Source organism: Pleurodeles waltl, chromosome 6 (genome assembly GCF_031143425.1).
Source record: "Pleurodeles waltl isolate 20211129_DDA chromosome 6, aPleWal1.hap1.20221129, whole genome shotgun sequence".
NCBI lineage: Eukaryota > Metazoa > Chordata > Amphibia > Caudata > Salamandridae > Pleurodeles > Pleurodeles waltl.
In genome coordinates this window covers 1,674,798,902-1,674,816,896 of record NC_090445.1, presented here as the reverse complement: position 1 = coordinate 1,674,816,896, position 17,995 = coordinate 1,674,798,902, and the positions used below count along the sequence as shown (strand labels likewise).

The window sequence follows — 17,995 nt, the reverse complement described above, 5'->3', positions numbered from 1 at the left end:
TATCCATTTGCTCTACATGTGTTCTTTGAACATATGGTATGTTTCTTTGAATTAGGACAAATCCAGATTGTCATCAAAACTTCATCATTTCTTGTAATTGAATGTCTTTTGAAGTGACAAAACTACAAAATCACTGATCTTGGAAAACCATTTGAATTGCTTGCCAGCATCCTGGCTTGGATTGCTTTGTCAAGGTCTTCGTAAAATGTAATTGTTGGACGAGCTGCAGGATCCCAACCTACATAAAAAAATCTAAGAACAAAAATACTTTTTGATCTCAGAAATCACACATTGTGTTAGTACTCCTTGGCACTGAGGGGAACCACTTTGTGTCTGGACGTGCTACTTGTGAAAGAGCACAATGCCATCATTCACAGAGAAGTAAGCCAACATCTGAAGAGGGCTGTCTCACTGCCCTTTGCGGTATGCTATGGGGACAAAAGAAAAACCTGTATGACAGATGGATGGATGAAGAGGGTTGACTGAAAGCCCTTATAAATACATACACTTATTATATGTACAATTGCGGTTAAATAAAAAAGTTCATGGCTAATGTCAGACCTATCGAAATTCGATCCACAGTCTTAAACGAAAGGGTATGTGGGTTATAATGATGAACTTGGAACATGGGCGCATGGATTTAAATACCCAGGTCAGCACTTGATTTTTATTTATATATATATATATATATATATATATATATATATATATATATATATATATATATATATATATATATATATATATATATATATATATATATATAAATAAATCTACTTTCGGAGCAAATCGTTTTATCTGCATGTGTTTTCCGTTACCTATTCAGATTGCGGGTTAGTAAACTTCCATTTATAATTTCTTAAAGCACCCGATCACATCTTGGATTCTAAAATCAGGGCGGAACCATAGACCACAAGCCCTAAAGTTGTATACACTGCAACTCATGTTTGAGATGCTCCTGATGCTAAGCTCTTTCTGAAGTGTTCAGCCAACTCTTAGATCTAGGATGGTGCTATATCAAATACCAAACGCAAATCTGTCAAAGAGAGGGGCATGTCAAAGCTTAGCTGTCATGTAGTTTCAGGTTTGTTTCACATGTAGGACTTCACCTCAAACTGCGGAGCACAGAGAAGCAGAAACAACTATTACATGTTTCTGACTTTTTGTCCCAGGATATAACCTCAATGTAATTAACAATAAAAATCTGGAAATGGAAACAGGATACATTGGCAGCATTTTGTCTCACAGTGTACCCAAGTGGTATAATTGTCTGGCAAACAATAGTTATGGAAATCAATATTACCTGGTCAGGGTATTATCATGGAATTACAACAAAATTCGGATAGCACCTTTTCAAAAAGAGGGAATAAAATGTTGAAACTGGTGTTAGCATGTCAATTTCCACATGTAATTCTGTAATTACAGACCTTTTTACTGGGACACATTCTTCCAGGCTTGATCCGGATGATTTTTCCCCCAAACCAATGTGGTATTATTGCATTACCTGTGGCACATCAGTTAAGAATAACCTGTGGATCTTCTCATTTATAGCTATCTGAATTACATCCTTAAAATGTTCCAGCTCAAATTATAAAGAGTCTTCAGGTAAAAGTTGTTTCTAAAATGCAATATGTCGCGTCCAGACACTGCAGTGACCACCGCTTGCAGTCTTCAAATGCAGAACCTCCACAAGTCAAGGCCATTCTTGTCTATACAAAGTCTAGAGCAGTGATTACAGCATTTGTAGGACAGAGTCTAAACCACTGTAAGGCATTTTTTGTAAGCAAGATCAAATTTCATTTTCATCAAACTCAATACCTTCAGACGCAAGGAGATAGACTGGTGATGTAAATTCCTAGATGCGCTAGTGCATTTTCCCACTCCATCAACTACACTGACTTCTCATAGATGCCAGAGTTAATTTAAATTACTCTGTATGATCGATGGATGTGTGCGCAGCCACCTCTTTAATTTCTCAGACCAAGAATTCAAAGCTATTGCCCCCAACACAATCTGCTTGTTCCAATCTCTCGATACTTCAAACTGCTAGTATCTGAAAATTTACTCTTTGAGGACATTTATCTTCTTTGTTGGTTCCAAATTTATGGAACTCCCTGGCGCTGGAATTAAGTTAACGTCTTGTTTCATTAAACTTTAGTAAAAGGCTTACAACTTTACTTCTCAAATAATAATCTTTGGCTTTTTTCCCTATCTTCTAACATTTTGCCTTCCTAGTGCCTACAAACATTTTGGTTAAAAAAAAAAAAAAAGTCATCATTAACATACAGCTGTTTCTTCCCCAATCGGTACTAAGAGGCTTCGTGTAAGGATGGAGAAGTAGTTTTCGACGTGAAGCTTTATTTATTTTTCTGAATCCAGTGTAGGCTGTTACAAACAGCAAATCAGCGATATCATCTGTTTTTTTTTATCACCGTTGATTTTGTGTTGAGTTTTCAAGTAGAGATGCCCGTATTAGAACTAGAGATTAATACAAATAAATAAATTCTACTTGCAAAGTTAAACACTTTATTCCGTTTTTTAAAAAAATATGAGTGTAATGTACTGACATTTCTGAGCAATAAATGCATGTATGAGACAAAAGCAGACTATGTACAAAGCATATTGACAATTTTTAAATATTGCTTTAAAAAAAAGCAATATTTATGCAAATGTCAATGTGTGATTAAACAAAGCAGGCATACAACCCCTTTAGATTTTATTCTCAACAGTTTACCTCCATTTGATCTTTGATCACCGCAATCAAATGTCCAAGTTATATAAATGAGTCAGTATAATACATTTACATTTTCTGTACATCCGGGTCCCTCTATAAGAAAGAAGCAACTATTTTCACAGTGAAATCATGTACCTCCTCCTAGAAGCAAACAGGAAGGGATTCACAAACATATTAGTGGTCATACCCTATGGGTAAAAGTGGCTTTGCATTGATAAGGCAAAATAATGTCCCCTACTACGTGGAATGAAAAACTCTGTGGTCATTAGTCCCACACTCAAACCTGGAGTACTCTCTATACGTGATCATTTACTAGAAGGTATCACAGTTAGACATAGGGTAACAATGCACAACAAATGAGGAGTAACACGCAGAGTTGTGTAGACCAAATGTTGTAATGCTTTTTTTTGCACTGTTGGCAGTATCTTTTTTTGCTTTTAAGAGGTCATCAAAGTTTTGTGATTCAATGCAATATTATTGCCAAGCTCAGCTTGCAGAAATGTATCACAACTACATTACAACAGGTTGTTGGATTCTGAAATGATGCCTTCCCCATTTAAGGAAAGCAGCATCTAGAAGCTCTAGACAGTGAGCAATTGTTATTTCCATCATCGTCAAGTGGCTGCTGAGCTAGTCAACCAAGAGCAATTGACAGAGACTGTGAAAAACAATACAAGGCAGTTTGCACCTACAATATGAATGGATAGCTCTAATCACAGTGAGAAACGTCTTCAAGAGAAATAATGAGTGGATCTACAAACTTTAGTGGTCGAATCTAATAAAAAGTGGCCTTACTTCTAAAGTAGTTCAGTCCTGCAACTGTCTCTCTGGCCTGGCTGCCTACACCTATGCAGTTAAAGAGTATGTGGAATTTAGAATCAACAAGTTCTCAAATTAGGTTTGCTTCTCTGTGCAAGAGTGGCTGCACATTTCTTTTTATAGATAACTACTTAGGAATACTCGAGTATTATCAAGCAAACTGATAACACTGACATGGGTGTACTTACTCTTTAGCTGCATTTAACCATTATTACCTACACCCAGTGATAATGTATCAGTGTTAATTACAGCTGATCCCATTAAGCACTGTTCTTTCTTAGGAAACTCTCAGCTTAAGCTCATACCTGGACGAGGTAACATCAATCTCAACTTAGGATAGGGAGCTCCCCGTCCTTTGACTAGTGAGTGCCAGACATTTGCTCCAAATTTAGTAGAAATACTAAGGAGCAAACCTCTTACTTTGTCCCCATGTACTTTGGTGAATATGTGTACCCACACAATGCTGGCTGCATTATAAACTGTAAAATACATGGGCATTGGAGCCCAGCTGCTAAACTGCTGACTGCAGTACTAGCAAACTTATTTGCTAAAACCAGCTACCCCTACATGGCCAAAAGGCAGAATAACAACCAGGAGAATATCAAATGCATCCCAGCTTGTCATCTTAAGCCATGCAACAAAACATCCTCTTACCATCAATCACCTACCAAAACCTTGCAGTCGTCAACCTAGATCAAATCAACACACTACTCTGCATGGAAAAAACACCTTGTGTAGTCCTGTCAACATCCCTGTGCAAAAACCTTCATTTCAATGTCTTCCGTACTTCGTTTGCCATCTATTCTGTATAGCCAAGTTGTCAGTGGCACAAGCAAATATGTTTTTTTGTGGAAAGCAAGATAAGGATATCAGAATACCAAATGAAGTGTGTATATATGTGTGTATATATATATATATATATATATATATATATATATATATATATATATATATATATATATATAATAAATAAAATATAGTCATGTGGATAGTCATTCAGTCACTAAGTAATGTTATCAATTGTAAGAAACAGAAAGAAAAACAGCAATTTGGAACCTAGCAAAAATATTATGTACATTTTACATGATCAGATATAGAAATATTACACTGTAATTCCCAAGTCCCTACATGTACATCCAGCAGCTTGTTTTGAGCTTTATCAAGTGCATTCCGCTTGGGCTTCACCAGGGAGAGTTCATGATTTTTACAGTAAACCTTAATCTTCAGGGATCCAATGTAAATCTGCAAATACATTTCCCCTAAGGTAATGTGATGCTTTTATTGGGCGATTTTTAGAATGAACTGGAGGCACCCACCTAAAAGCTGACCTGCTGAATAGAATAAGGAACTTTAATATGCACACAGCTGATCCTGAAAATCCACAATATAAGAAGTTGCTCATTTTAAAGTCTTTAGTTTATCGGGATACCTATTTTACACATTCTGCTCTTCAGGCCTTGGACCTTCCTCATACCACACCATATTACACAATTTACACATTGAGTCTGTGATACAGACCAATCATCGTCAGGTGAGTGTCGTGCTGTTGGGGCAAAAAAGTAGATATAAATAGTTTTTGCCCCTCTAATGACTACATCCAGTAAAAGGCATGGGGCAAACTATCTACAAGATGCTGCGGACGATTTCTGAAATCTTTAAATGTATAATACGAAGTATTAATACCTTAATATTTTCTTTGAAAAGGAAAAACTGTGAATTAAGAAAATTTCCATATATTGCATATGTACCAGTTTGTAATCAATTTCATTCACACATGTCCGTCAGCAGATACAAGTGGCTTTAAACCATCATAAACAAATATAAACCATCAGAGTTGTCTAAAGAGATGTATGCATTTTTCAGTTCAGTACCGCAGTCTACATGCACTCGCATGGATATACACTGCGTCATGTTCGGCATTATGGGAGTGTCCATCACAACATCCTTATTGTAGGTTTTCCTTTCTAGACAGAAGCAGATTTAGTTTAAATTAATCTTCCATTTACATAAAGAAGTATGTGAAGAGGGTCCAAGGTTAATCCAGAACTCAGTTACTTTGTGCAGTCTACCTAAAACATTGAGTTCCACCTCAAGTTGGCTTCTGGTTGTCCTGCGCTACAGGCGCGAAAGAGTCAAAGGGTGGTTGTGGAACCTGTTTTGTAGAATGTGATGCACTCAGAGCTTAATGTACAAAAGAATGAGTGCTGGTGGCCAAAGCACTGCTCATAAGCCTGCGGCTCGTACTAATAATAGTTGCTGTGCAGAATACCAAGGCTGCGTGGTCTTGAATTCACCTCAGACCTCTTAAAACCAGTACCAGACACCTCCTGCCCCTTTAATTCACTCTTGTAGGTCCCTTTCTCTCTTTGTGAAGGCTTTTCCGTATTTCTCTTACTCCTTTCCCATTTTTGTTTAACTATCTCTTGCTCGTGGTTAATGTATAATGAGAAAAAATAAGTGCCAGTCCCCAAAAATGAATGCCGGTGGCATCCACCACCTCAAATTAACAACTAGATGCATTTTCTCAAATTCTGTGAGCTGGGACAAAGTTTACAAAAGCCAAAAGGGGACAGTAGATGCAAATTCCGTGTTAATTCTCCTGACACCATGCAACATATATGTTCCAGGATATCTATTTTCATACAACAGACACTGTGCATAATCCATTTGTCACAACAATTGAATACCAGGCACTGTCAGGCTGCATACAAATAATGTTTTAACAAGGATATGCAACCTATCTGGTAAAAAGAAAAAAAAATATTAACAGAAATGTAACTTGCTACAATGTTTCTGTGGCCATGATAAGGATAGACATTTGAACATTTACTACTATTTTTGTTTTTTTGGGGGGTTTCTGTACACCCAGGGAGAGTGTGCCTCAAATATGTTATGCATTTAGGTCTTTTTTGCTAAGCTAGTTGAACCTTCATTCAGAATTCGGCTAGTTGGAATTGTAAGATGTGTTCTATTGAGTAAATTTATTTATTTTGCCAATATTGTTTTCAGTAGCAATTCCTTAAAAATATTACATTTTATTTAATTTTAAAAATACTTGTCATTGTTTTATTTGCTAATATTTTAATTAACCAAGCAAATAAAAACATGTATTCATTATTCCTTTGGACTACTCTAGTTTGCAGTTCTAGGATGCATCTTTTGGTATCAGTGAGCATTACTTGTTTGTTTTCATGCAGTGCAGAGACAAGCGGTGGAGGTAACATGGGTGTGCAGGTAGATGCTTTGCAGTTTACAATTTTTGGTCTATACAATTTTTCACATTCAGTTACATGATGGTCTCTATTATGTGCAACTTCAAGACATATCCTTTGACTACTGCCTTTGTCCCATTGTACTATCTGCAAAATAACCTCTTGTTCTATAGGGATATATCTTGATGTTGCATTGGCAAAGTTAGGAGATCTGCCTCGATGGGGTCAAACAAGACTGCACGACAAATTTAAAAGCATTGGCTAACATTTGTTGAAAAGAAGATCTCATATTAATACATTTTGTCAAGCAATGAACGCATCTGTTTCCTGTGCCCTTTTTAGTTCTATAAATTCTAAATATGCAGACGAGCGGAGTAATTCACTATTTTTTACCATTATTGAGTGTGGGGAGGACCCGTGGCTCAAACTGAAGCCTTGAATCAAAGACTCCTTTACTCCCCCACCCACAATGGTAAAAATAGCATATTACACTCAGCACATCTGCACATATGGATTATGCCACAGTATTTTTCCATGTGCACTTGTTTTTACCAAAACTTATTTAAGCAAAACCAGGATGGAGGGTTTACATTTTTGCAGTAAGGTACAATCACATTGAAGAGACCTTTGGATTGGCACGGGTTGTTTTTGCGTGTACGAAGGTTGTTACATGCAATCTGTGAGGCATTAAAAGGTGTTTTTGTCATGTTCATTGTGCTATACTGGGGTAATACACTTGAATCCGACCATTGCACTGCACTGACAAATATTTATTTGTACATCTGTTCTTTCTAACATGTTATTTGGCCACATTTATTTTCACTGCTTTGCGTATACATAGCTATAGTCTGAACCACATCACAGGTTACTGAACTTCTATAGAGCTTCTCAAATTAAAAAATGTTTTGCACATGCCAGATTAGTCTACAGAACTACTGTTGACTATTGTAAAAGCTGTTGTGCCCTTGTGATGCCATCTCGCAGAGGATGTCGACCAATACTGATGCATGCAATTCTAGAGCGCCTTCAAGGGTTGCTAACAACCTCTGAGACTATCAGTTTCTAATATGACATTAGCTGCCTGCAGCTGCCATGGTTGACAGTAATGTCACTCCCGGGGAAGTAACCTTCCTCCCTCCTTATCGAGTGCTGCGCCAGAACCCTTAAGAGCTCGAGCATCAGACTTCAAATCCTCAGGTAGAGAAGTGCATGACACCTTGTCACCTCCTGCTTACTAAATGTCAGTGCTTTTCAGGGCACATACGTCCAAGAGATCAGTTAATAGAGTGAAAGTAGGTCTGTGTTGCTCGCAGGGGAGAAAGGCGACTAATTTGAGGATTCTTGAAACACGCACACATCGAGACAACAATTGCCCTGATTTGTGGTTGTCCATGTGGACATTTTACCAAATAAAAAACAAACCTGTTTGCCCAGTGATATATTTTTCTTTCAGATGGTTGCTGCACGGCTTCTACTTGCTACAGACCATATTTATGTAGTGCACAAGACCACGGAATCCTCTGTTTCCAATTAAATAATGTTATTGTGCAATTCAATGTCATGTTATTGGCCTTTGAAGGATGAATATCCCAATCAGCTCTTTTGAGCTCAGATTTTTTTCCCTCATTTTACACAGATATCTGCAGTGCGTGCTCCAAACGCTCAGTTATCTCATCTGCCTTTCAATTTGCTGAATTTCATTTAGAAATACCTAAATAGACTATAGAATAATTTGGTGTTTCTTGAATGTCCACGTTTAAATCATCCTTAAGGATTTGACTATGTAACGTATTATTTTAAAATATTTCATAACTGTATGAACTCAAGAAGCTCATGCAACTGAAGACGGTTAATATTTCTAATATAGAAGGGGGAGAATGGGGACCACTGTAACGTGTTATTTCCTCTAGGATTATATTGGTGGTGACTTTTACATGGCAGTATTACGTAAAGAAAGAGTGGCTATTGTATGAGACAGGATAACAGAATTTTGTGTATCTTTTTGAGCATTTTGCACAATTTATTCGAATTTCGCCTAGACCTCACTTTTAGCTCAACCATCGACCATATCGGTTGTATTGTATTATGAAGGTTTTCATGTGGATATTAAATAATATACGTTTGGGACTAGGAAAATAATGACACAGGACATATCCCACATTTTCTGCTCGCTAGGCCAGCATCATCCCTAGGGCCACTAAATAAGTCTGATCGCTCCACGCGAGTCCCACAATTGATACTCGAAGCCTCGTGGGTGTCCTTAAAAAGTGATGATGCCTAACATCTTTACAGTAAAGGCATCTACATAAATTACCTAACGAAAAACAAAGCCACAGATTTATGAAAAAAAAAAGAATAAAATAAATTTGAACAACATGATGCAGCCGTGCATATTGCATAAGCCTGCACTACTCCTCGGTGGCCTGGGGGGTGTAAGAATTTAGTTTTGTAGTTTAGATGGGAGGGGGCACAATTATGGGTATTAGATGTCAAAACAGGTGTTGTGGAGATGAACCCTAAAGAGGCTTCTGAGAAACCAAAGGGTCTCCATTTTGAAAGGCTAAGCAGTGAATTTCTCAAACCAGTGATTTAAAAGAAGCGAACACTTATTTTGACAAAAAATAAAACTATGCAAACTCCTTTTTTTTTAGATACAGCACTGCATCCAAAAATTAAAGCAAATTTAATTGACAATGTAATTAGATTCACGAATGCATGGCCACTCTTTAAATGTCTGCCATGCAAGGGTTAAGCTTAAGAAGCATAAGCAAATAGAGTCTAATTCACCTTAATCCTTTCTAGAGAGTTAATTTATACTTTACCGTCAAAACAAGGGGATTACAGTAGTTCTCAGGTAGATTAGTAAACTTTCGTAAAAGCATTCATTAGGCTACAACACAACCGGAGGGGGCGTGGGTGGGGTTTGATTTGCAAAACATGCCAGATAGAACACTGCGGGGCCAGTGCTTAATTTGTGCCAGTGGTTGCAAGTGGTCAGCAATAAATAAGAGGAAGATCGGAAAATAGAGGCAAAGGGAAAAAGCACAGATGAAAATGAATCTGCAAAAGTGCAATATAAATAGAGGAAGAGGAAGAAGCGTAGGGGTGAGGCCCCGTCAATATCCTATTTTTTTTTTACACAAGGTTCGGTGATGCTGATCCTTTCTGTTGTCTGACCATATCTAGAAAAACACTTGGCAAAATGCACCATTTTTTCTAACATTCGTTTCATCACTTTGACGTGCAGCATGTGAGGTGCCGCAGAAACAGAGAACAGGTCAAATGCTTTCGTGGTAAAAGCATTTTCATTGTGAAACGAAATCATTATAAAATTGAACAGGACACGTTTTGGAAAAAGAGTTACCCTGCTAATACTTCATGGAGACAGGTTCATCACAGAGTGGGAAAGGCAGTGGGAATCCATCACTTCACAAGCCAACTATTTAAAAATGACAGGCTCTAAAGTACCAAAAACATATGAGATTTATATAGTTTTTAAAATAAAACCGAAAATGTACTACTCAGTGAAAAAGTGATAAACTAGCACTCTCAATGAAATTTCAAAGAAAATGGAAAGGGTGCCTGCATGACTTTACAAAAAGGTTTAAACCTTGGACACTTGAATATATATTCTTTTAGCTCTAAAATACCATAGAGTGGTTTCAACTCCTAACACAGTTTAAACGCAAAATGGTGTTGGCACACATCCACGGTTAGTCAAAGTACTGAATGGGTCAAAGTCATGGACTACCATAAATAACATTTTAAAGAGATATAGTGGTAGGAAACATTAAAAGACTCAGTACAAACCGTGGCACATTGAGCAAAAAAGGAGTTGGTATCCCTAGCAAAAAATACAACCAACACTGCGCAGTGGTAGAGCGAAGAGGCGGATGGATGGAGGGGCTGGGGCAGTGTCATTAATGGTGAATGGTGCTGCAGGGCACCATCTGATAACAAGGAGGCCTACTCACTCAGGCTTTTTGGAGCACGTAAAACATTGCTTCTGTACTACTGTTTTACATAGTAGTACATGTCTTTGTGAACTTGCCCCCAAAATTTTAAAATGTGAGTAAAACTGGAATATTTATAAATAGAAAGGATGGTGCCTTCGTCAAACTTTTATTCATAGAGTTAGAGGTTTCTGGGTCGATAAGCAAAGGCGTCTGTGTGTATGCAAAAGAGCGCCTGTAGCATTAATGACTCACCCTTTTTTTTTTTTTTTTTTTTTTTTTTAATCAGCCCCTATATGTATAACAGCACATATAAACTTAACAAATAGAGGTTTTAAGTCTCAATATAAACTGCATGTAAGTATCCATTTCGTGGTATTAAATGAAGGGGGCATCTTATTGTGCGGAAGTGCACATTGGGCAGGAGCAAAATGTGAATGACCACAGCAGACCAATGGGTGAGGAGGGCAGGCTAAAAGCTCCCGTATGCAGGTATGTATAATATACATTTTTATTAAAAACAAAAGTTCTTGGCTAACGCCAGACCTAAAACTCTACACTTATGTTTGAGCAGTAATTACTTTTACTGAGTCACCCGAAAAGGTAAATGTGAACACCACTGGCACAGTCAAGCTTGCAGGCGAATGAGCCAAGGGTAGGGGTTCGGGTATTCAGTTTGGGCTCAATTACTTATTGGGTGGTATCAGCTTTTTCACTTAGAAACCAAAGATGCTTGGGGGTGGTACAAAGGTCATAATTGTAAACAGATTTGGAATGACATATATACATGGATTCAAATCCATCCACAGTGTACCATAGTCTATGATTAAAGCAATAGGACAATAACACCTTTACACATCTATTGTCGCTAAAGTTCTCCGCATCATTGCTCAGAAATGGACATTATGATCGAATATGCTGTCTGCTAAAACAAAGATGCCCTAGGATTGCACATATGACATGGCTGGTGGTCCAAGAAAATAAACTTTCATCAAGCTTTGGCACAGCGAACAGGTCTGGTGAAGGCTGCCAGCCTTTTGGGTTTGCAGATATTTTTTTGTAATGTTTTTGAAAGCTTTTATTGGGAAACCATTTAAAACAATGAGGAATTAAAAAAAAAAAAAAAAACTTTGCCTCACCAGTTGCTGGCAGTGAAATGGACTACTTTATATGTGGATGACAACACCGTGCTTGGGCAGAATGCCACCACACCTTGTGAAAGGAACCAATAGCTGATGTGGGTTGCCCACTATCCCATGAATTATGCTGTGGCGAGTGGAACAAAACGAGAATGAGACCACTGTAGACTAATAAAGGAGGAGGGCTGGCCAAAAGCAACTCTAAGTAAATATGTTACATGTATAATTTTTGTAAAATCAAAATGTCTTGGTTAAGGGCAGACCTAAAAAGGCTATTGCTCATGAATAACAGAGTTAGGGCAGAGAGGGGGAAAAGCTAGAGAAAATAAGGCACCTGTGGAGTGCAACAGCCACAGAGATGGGCACTTGCCTTCTTTCAGAGCTGATATATCAAATTACTTCCATGTACCCTCAGGATTTAAGCCCTATGCTTCCATCATGCTTATGGGCTCTGGAGCACGATGAGCCCTTAGCTGATGGGGACTGTATTTTGTGAGTGTTGCTTCTGTGTCAGTGTTTCTCTGTTTGCCCTCTCCCAGGGTGTGGAGAAGTGTGGCACAATGGTTAGAGCGGCAAACCCTGATGCAGAGATCTGGCCCGGGACCAGGGTTCAATTCCCGCCTAGGCGGGTCTTGGGCTCAATTCCCTTGGGCCGGATAATTCTTGCCTCGGTGCCTAATTGAATTAATGGGTCCCACTCTGTAACTCTGGGCCATAGCTTGCTTAATCTCCACCACGGCCCTGACAGCGCTTGGATGCCTGGCTTCACAATGGGGGTTGCCCAGGAGTGGGCGCCTCACAGGGAAAAGCCAGGAGGGGTTCCACAGCGGTATGCGTACAGCGCCTTGAGACCCTAATGGGTGAGTAGTGCGCTATACAAGTACGAAGTTTACGTTTTACGTTTATGTTCTAAATTAGCCATAAAGCCATGGTGCCACCATGGACATCATTTAGGGGTGCAACTGCGACCCCTGGCTTGCCTTTTTAGACCCCTGGCACTGCCTTTGCGACACCTGGCATCAAAGGTGGCAAATTCAGTGCCAGGAAGACAGTAGCAGCTCGTCCTTAAGGGAGTCAGTTGGGGCTCTGCTCTCTTTGCTTTCTGTCAATTATTACACTAATAATAATGTATTATTCACTAGTAGTGTAATAAAAGTGCAGTACAATTTGCTGGGATTGGCCCTTCCATGGCAGCTGAGGTAAGTAAAAAATGCTTCTAGGTGTATGTTATGTGTGTGCCTGCTTGTGAGTGTGTGTTTATGTGAGAGAGAGTGTATGCAAGTGTGATTTTGTGTGTATGTGTAAGTAGGCCAGTGTGAGTGAAACTGGAGGTTAAAGAACAAGTGATGTCACTTCTGCTACTCCAGGTATTTTTGTGAATTGACGTCCACGGGTGCCACATAAAACTCTCGTACGAACAACTGTTAACAAATGATTGTACTGGAGCCAGCATCAATTTACAGCCTAGTGCTAACATGTAGCTCCTGGCCACGCCGTGATTTATGCAGTGAACAGATCTGCCTGCAGAAAATGCTGAGATGTGCAAAAACATGGCGAATGCAGCCGCAGGTATGTAAGCCGCACGCCAGCAGGAAGGCTGCACAGGAAGATTATATTTCTGCTTCAGCACGTGAGTCCTAAAAGGTGACAGGCTTTGATAAAAATCTTAGACACACTGCCTCCTGCTCTGCGCGTCTCTAGCGCCGAGAAGACCGGCCACAAGACCCCAGTACCGCAAGGAGCGCTAAGAGCGCATAAATCAACTGCAGCACCGAGGTACTGTCAACTACCACATTTCGGTTGGACTGAAGGTGAGTGTAGGTTTAATGAAACACCAGTAGGACATTAAAGGAGTAATTTAAACTCCGGTGCTGTTGTAAAACTGCGCACAAAACTGCACTTGCACCAATTTTTTCACTAGTCCCTTCCGAAAAATGACCACAAATTCGACTACCTCTTGTGCTAAGACACTTGAGGGCCCTACCCCCCTGCAAAGTACTTGGAGGGGCCCTCCTCCGGACTTACCGGGGTACATTGCTGAGAGGGCTCCCTGGAGTTTGGGGGCCACTCTGCACCGCAGGGGCTGCAGAGGACTTTGTTACACCACTGCCACAAGGAAGACCCACCAGGCCATCAACAGTGGTATTTTCCCATGCACATCACATTGCTCTGGGTAATGTCTCAGGTAAAACAGCTGCAAACGCAGGTTGAGCACATTACATATTATTTTATACAAATAACACGGGTTGCAACCGCCAGTGTGACATGCCCCAGGGAACTTTGTCTGACATGTTTTACTCCTAGATGTAAACAGTCCTGGCAAGTCTCCTGTTCAGTTATTATTCTGGGGAAAACCAAATAAACCTAATTTCTAAACTTGGACCTCAGGTATGAGGCTGGCATACCACTGTCTTCTCCAGTACAGCTGTGTCCCTTCCCAGACCATGGCAATAGCAAATGCAAACAAGAGTAGACTGAAAAACAGCGATACAGCTGACTCGAGCCCTAGACTACAGCCAAAGTACACAAGACTCTGTCACACCGAAAAGCAATGAGCGGGTAGGGCCACTGCTCATGTACATGGTTGACTGAAGAGGCCCTTTGCCAATGCTTCTTGTCCGGTGGCTGTATGCTGCGACCTGCTCCTTTCAAGGCCTAGTTCCAGGATGCCAAGTCTTTCACTGTGAAACTGATTCCGCATACAAACTGGCCACTGATTCACCAGCCAACTTTTATAACATTCATTTTAATATTCAAGGGCTTATTATGACTTCGGCGGACGGAAAAGCCCATTCGCCGAAGTCATAGTTTGCCGCCATTGTGTGGCAGCCTCCCCACCGGACCCATTACGAGTTTCCCGCTGCCTCAGCGGGCAGAAACACAGTTGCTGCCCACCAGCGGGAAACAGCCTACAGCATTGTCTCCAGCTCATAATAGAGCCATCAGCAATGCTGTAGTGCATAGGGTGCACCAGCACCAGTCGCAATTTTCACTGTCTTGCGACGGGGCTGACCAGGGGGCCCCCTGACTGCCCATGCCAAGTGCCAAGTGCATGGGCAGTCAGGGGCCCTCCTCTGCCAACTTTTTCATGGCGGGGTTAGCGCCACGCAATCGCTGGCGGAGAAGGGGGTCATAATCCCCAGGGCAGCGCTGCCCTGGTGGATTAGGACAGCCAGCACCGACAGACTGTCATGTAGTAGAAATCTGGCGGTGTTGGTGGTCTGACCGCATAATATGACGGTCTGCAAGTTGTAAGAAATCAATTTTTTAATTTTTTTAAAATTTATTTTTTAGAGCTATTATATAGAGCGAACATGACCCGAAGGTATTGAGCGCTTTACATGAGCTCCAGTTACATTACACAAGAGCACATCCATTTTTTGGTAGGTCGGGGGACATTCAGGGCCTGATTTAGAACTCAGCGCATGGGTGACGAATATACCATCCGCCGAAATCCAAATCCCATAATATAATGGAATTCAGATTTCAGCGGACAGGATATCCATCACTATTGTGACAGATTAAGCCGTCCACTGAGTTCTAAATCAGGCCCTAAGTGATATGCCCGGAATCACAGAATGATGAGCTGGCGCCACCCTGGTTCCCCAGCTCCGTAGAGGTCAGCACTGGAAGTTATGCCTCATTCTCCCTCGCCCTGATTCAGTTTAAAGGGCTGAAGTAAACTAAAAAATATTTCTCTTTGCCCAGTAATGCCTCTCTGAATAGGCACTTAAGAATGTTCTTGCATGTGATGTCTGCTTGGGTTTTGAGACCCAATGTGACATCTTTCACAGGATGGTACATTTAAAAAGTGAAATTAGAGTGCATCTTCTTCCAAAAACTGAAAGTACTGTGGTAGAATCACACAGATTGCACTCCAATTAAGCACCTTCATTTCCACCGGCCTCAGAACTGGTGCAAATTGATGATTTTGTGCTCGGAGCTAATGCCTCTTTTGCACTTTTGAAGCACCTCAAATGCAGGTTGCAAAACCGTCGACAATTATAATAATGCAGTGAAGAAACATTAATGCAAAATTGCACTGATCCAATGTGTGTTAGCCTTCCTGCTGAACTGGTGGAAAGTTCTCCCCGACTAAAATGCAGAACCTTAATTTGACAATATAGGACTCGTGGCTTACTATGCACTACAATACAACCACAAGTTTCAGTAAGCCCATTTTCTAGAAACATTGCAAGGGCAAAACTTCAACAAAGATTACCTTTAAAGAAAACGTCTGCACATTTTTGCAGAACATGTGCAAATAGAGAATTTCATAGCAGGCATGAATTGACCTAACCTGGAAGACCTGGTTCTACAAGCTGGCACCATGATGTATTCAGGGCACACAGAGAAAGCGCACAGATTTCTGGCAAGTGACATGGGAAACAACAGGATGTCAAGTCTTATGGAAAAGCAGCATCAATCTCCGATGACCTTACAATGAGCACAGCGAGGGCCGACTCCTGCATGAAGGGAATGGCTGAGGTGTTAAAAGGCCTGCGAGGGGCTTGGAGAACATTCCATTCGCAGGACCCACAGTAATGACCACTTTTGAGGACTGCTCAATTAAAGCTGGCATGAAATGACCCCCCTGTCAAGCATAGACCAGGAAATTGTTTAGAGCAACTGAGGAGAAACAGAAATTGTTCACCAAATTAGTGACTAAATCGTGAACAGCAGATAAGGATTTTGGCCCTTCACGCCTGCCAAGGAAGCAAAGCCTATTTCCCTACAAAATCAAACTTGGCTTTCTTTCGGATTATGAGGCAAAAATTGGTCAGTTCGTGGAGTATTTACTTCAGTAAACCCAATAGAGTTATTCATATCCTTAAAACATAAATCACAAGAAAGCTGCAGTGATCTTGGCTAGAACCCTAATATGGGACCTTACAAGCTTATCCCAATTAATGTTACTCCAGTACCCTTCTGATGCACTGAGGTTTGGTGAACGCCCCATCCAATAAGCAAAGACTGCTGTGCTTAGAGTTTGTAAAAGATGTTAAAATAAAAGGCAACATAAAACCCAGGTAAATATAGGGCATACTACAATTCAGCATACAACTATTTTCTATTTCCATTTAAGAGGAACTGCTGTTGGCGGCCAATAGCGTCATCAGGCTCATTGTCTGGCAGCTCATCTTCCGAGAAGCTGATGTGAAGGCAAGTCTCATTGGCTACCGATGAAAAAGGTAGAGTGTAGTCGGTGGTCGCACCAACTTGTTCCAAGTGCTTGAAGAGAGGATCGCTCACCTTGGTGTCCACTTCAAACACAGACGTGCCTTTCAAGTTGTCGTAGCTGCCAGTTATGGAATAGAACGTGTCACTCTCGACAGTCAGATCTTTGTCAAAGGAGAGGTGTGCACGCTCCTTTATTGGGGAAAGGTCCGCGTTTTCAAGGCAAGAGACACGGTTTGCTTTCAATGCTGAGCTTCGAGACATACAGTCAAAGTCAGAGGCTGTGAGTGAACCAGAAGTTATGTCCGTGAGGCTAGAAAGGGTCAAACTTGGTAAAACGACATGGTCCTCTGTGGACTTCAATTCCATCTCCTGGCCCAACAACGTCTTGGTGGAACGTTTTCTGATGACAGGTGGAGGTGGGTTCAGTTTTGGAATGGTGCTTTGTAACCTTGAAAGACATAAAAAGACATTTATGTAAATTGACCCCTCATGACGCACATCCGTCCTAGGCAAGGTGGAACATGAGGTGTTGTATGATGGAATAATGATAATATACAGCAACTCATATTGGTTGGTACTAAGCAAATAAGGCCAAAGCATAAAGTGTTTCTGTAAGGGAAGTATTGTAACTTTGGTAAAACTTTCTCGGTGATCATCACGTACCATACTAATGCTTACTTTGGCAGATTCAGCCTATACTACCTTTAGGGTTATAAACTCTTTTATAAAGGGGTTCTATTCAACATCCAAACTTTGGGAAAGAAGTTGCTTTTTAAAGACTTCTGGTCAAGGGGCCAAAAACGTAGTTGACAAGAGCCGGAGACCAGACTCAAGTCTTATGCAAAATCGAGGTTAGAGGAATCTGGGTATTGGCCTCTCTACAGAATGAGAGCTGCTTCTTCTCACAACATATTTTTGTTTCCTCTGCATTTTTTAAGCAAGAGATTATCTCAACTG

At 40.4% G+C, this 17,995-nt stretch overlaps 1 protein-coding gene across 2 annotated transcripts in view; it reads right to left on the bottom strand.

Annotated features, from left to right (window-relative positions):
• Nucleotides 1-17,995, bottom strand: part of LOC138301329 (carboxyl-terminal PDZ ligand of neuronal nitric oxide synthase protein-like) — a 465,684-nt gene that overhangs the window by 251,728 nt on the left and 195,961 nt on the right. Inside the window, exon 11 of one of the 2 annotated variants that reach the window (XM_069241685.1) lies at nt 11,008-17,486. The exons of the other annotated variant lie outside the window; for it this stretch is intronic. Coding sequence (XP_069097786.1) covers nt 16,922-17,486 — 565 coding nt within the window. The 3' untranslated portion in view covers nt 11,008-16,921. Of the gene's footprint in view, nt 1-11,007; nt 17,487-17,995 lie in introns of those variants that run through there. 2 annotated transcript variants of the gene reach the window in all.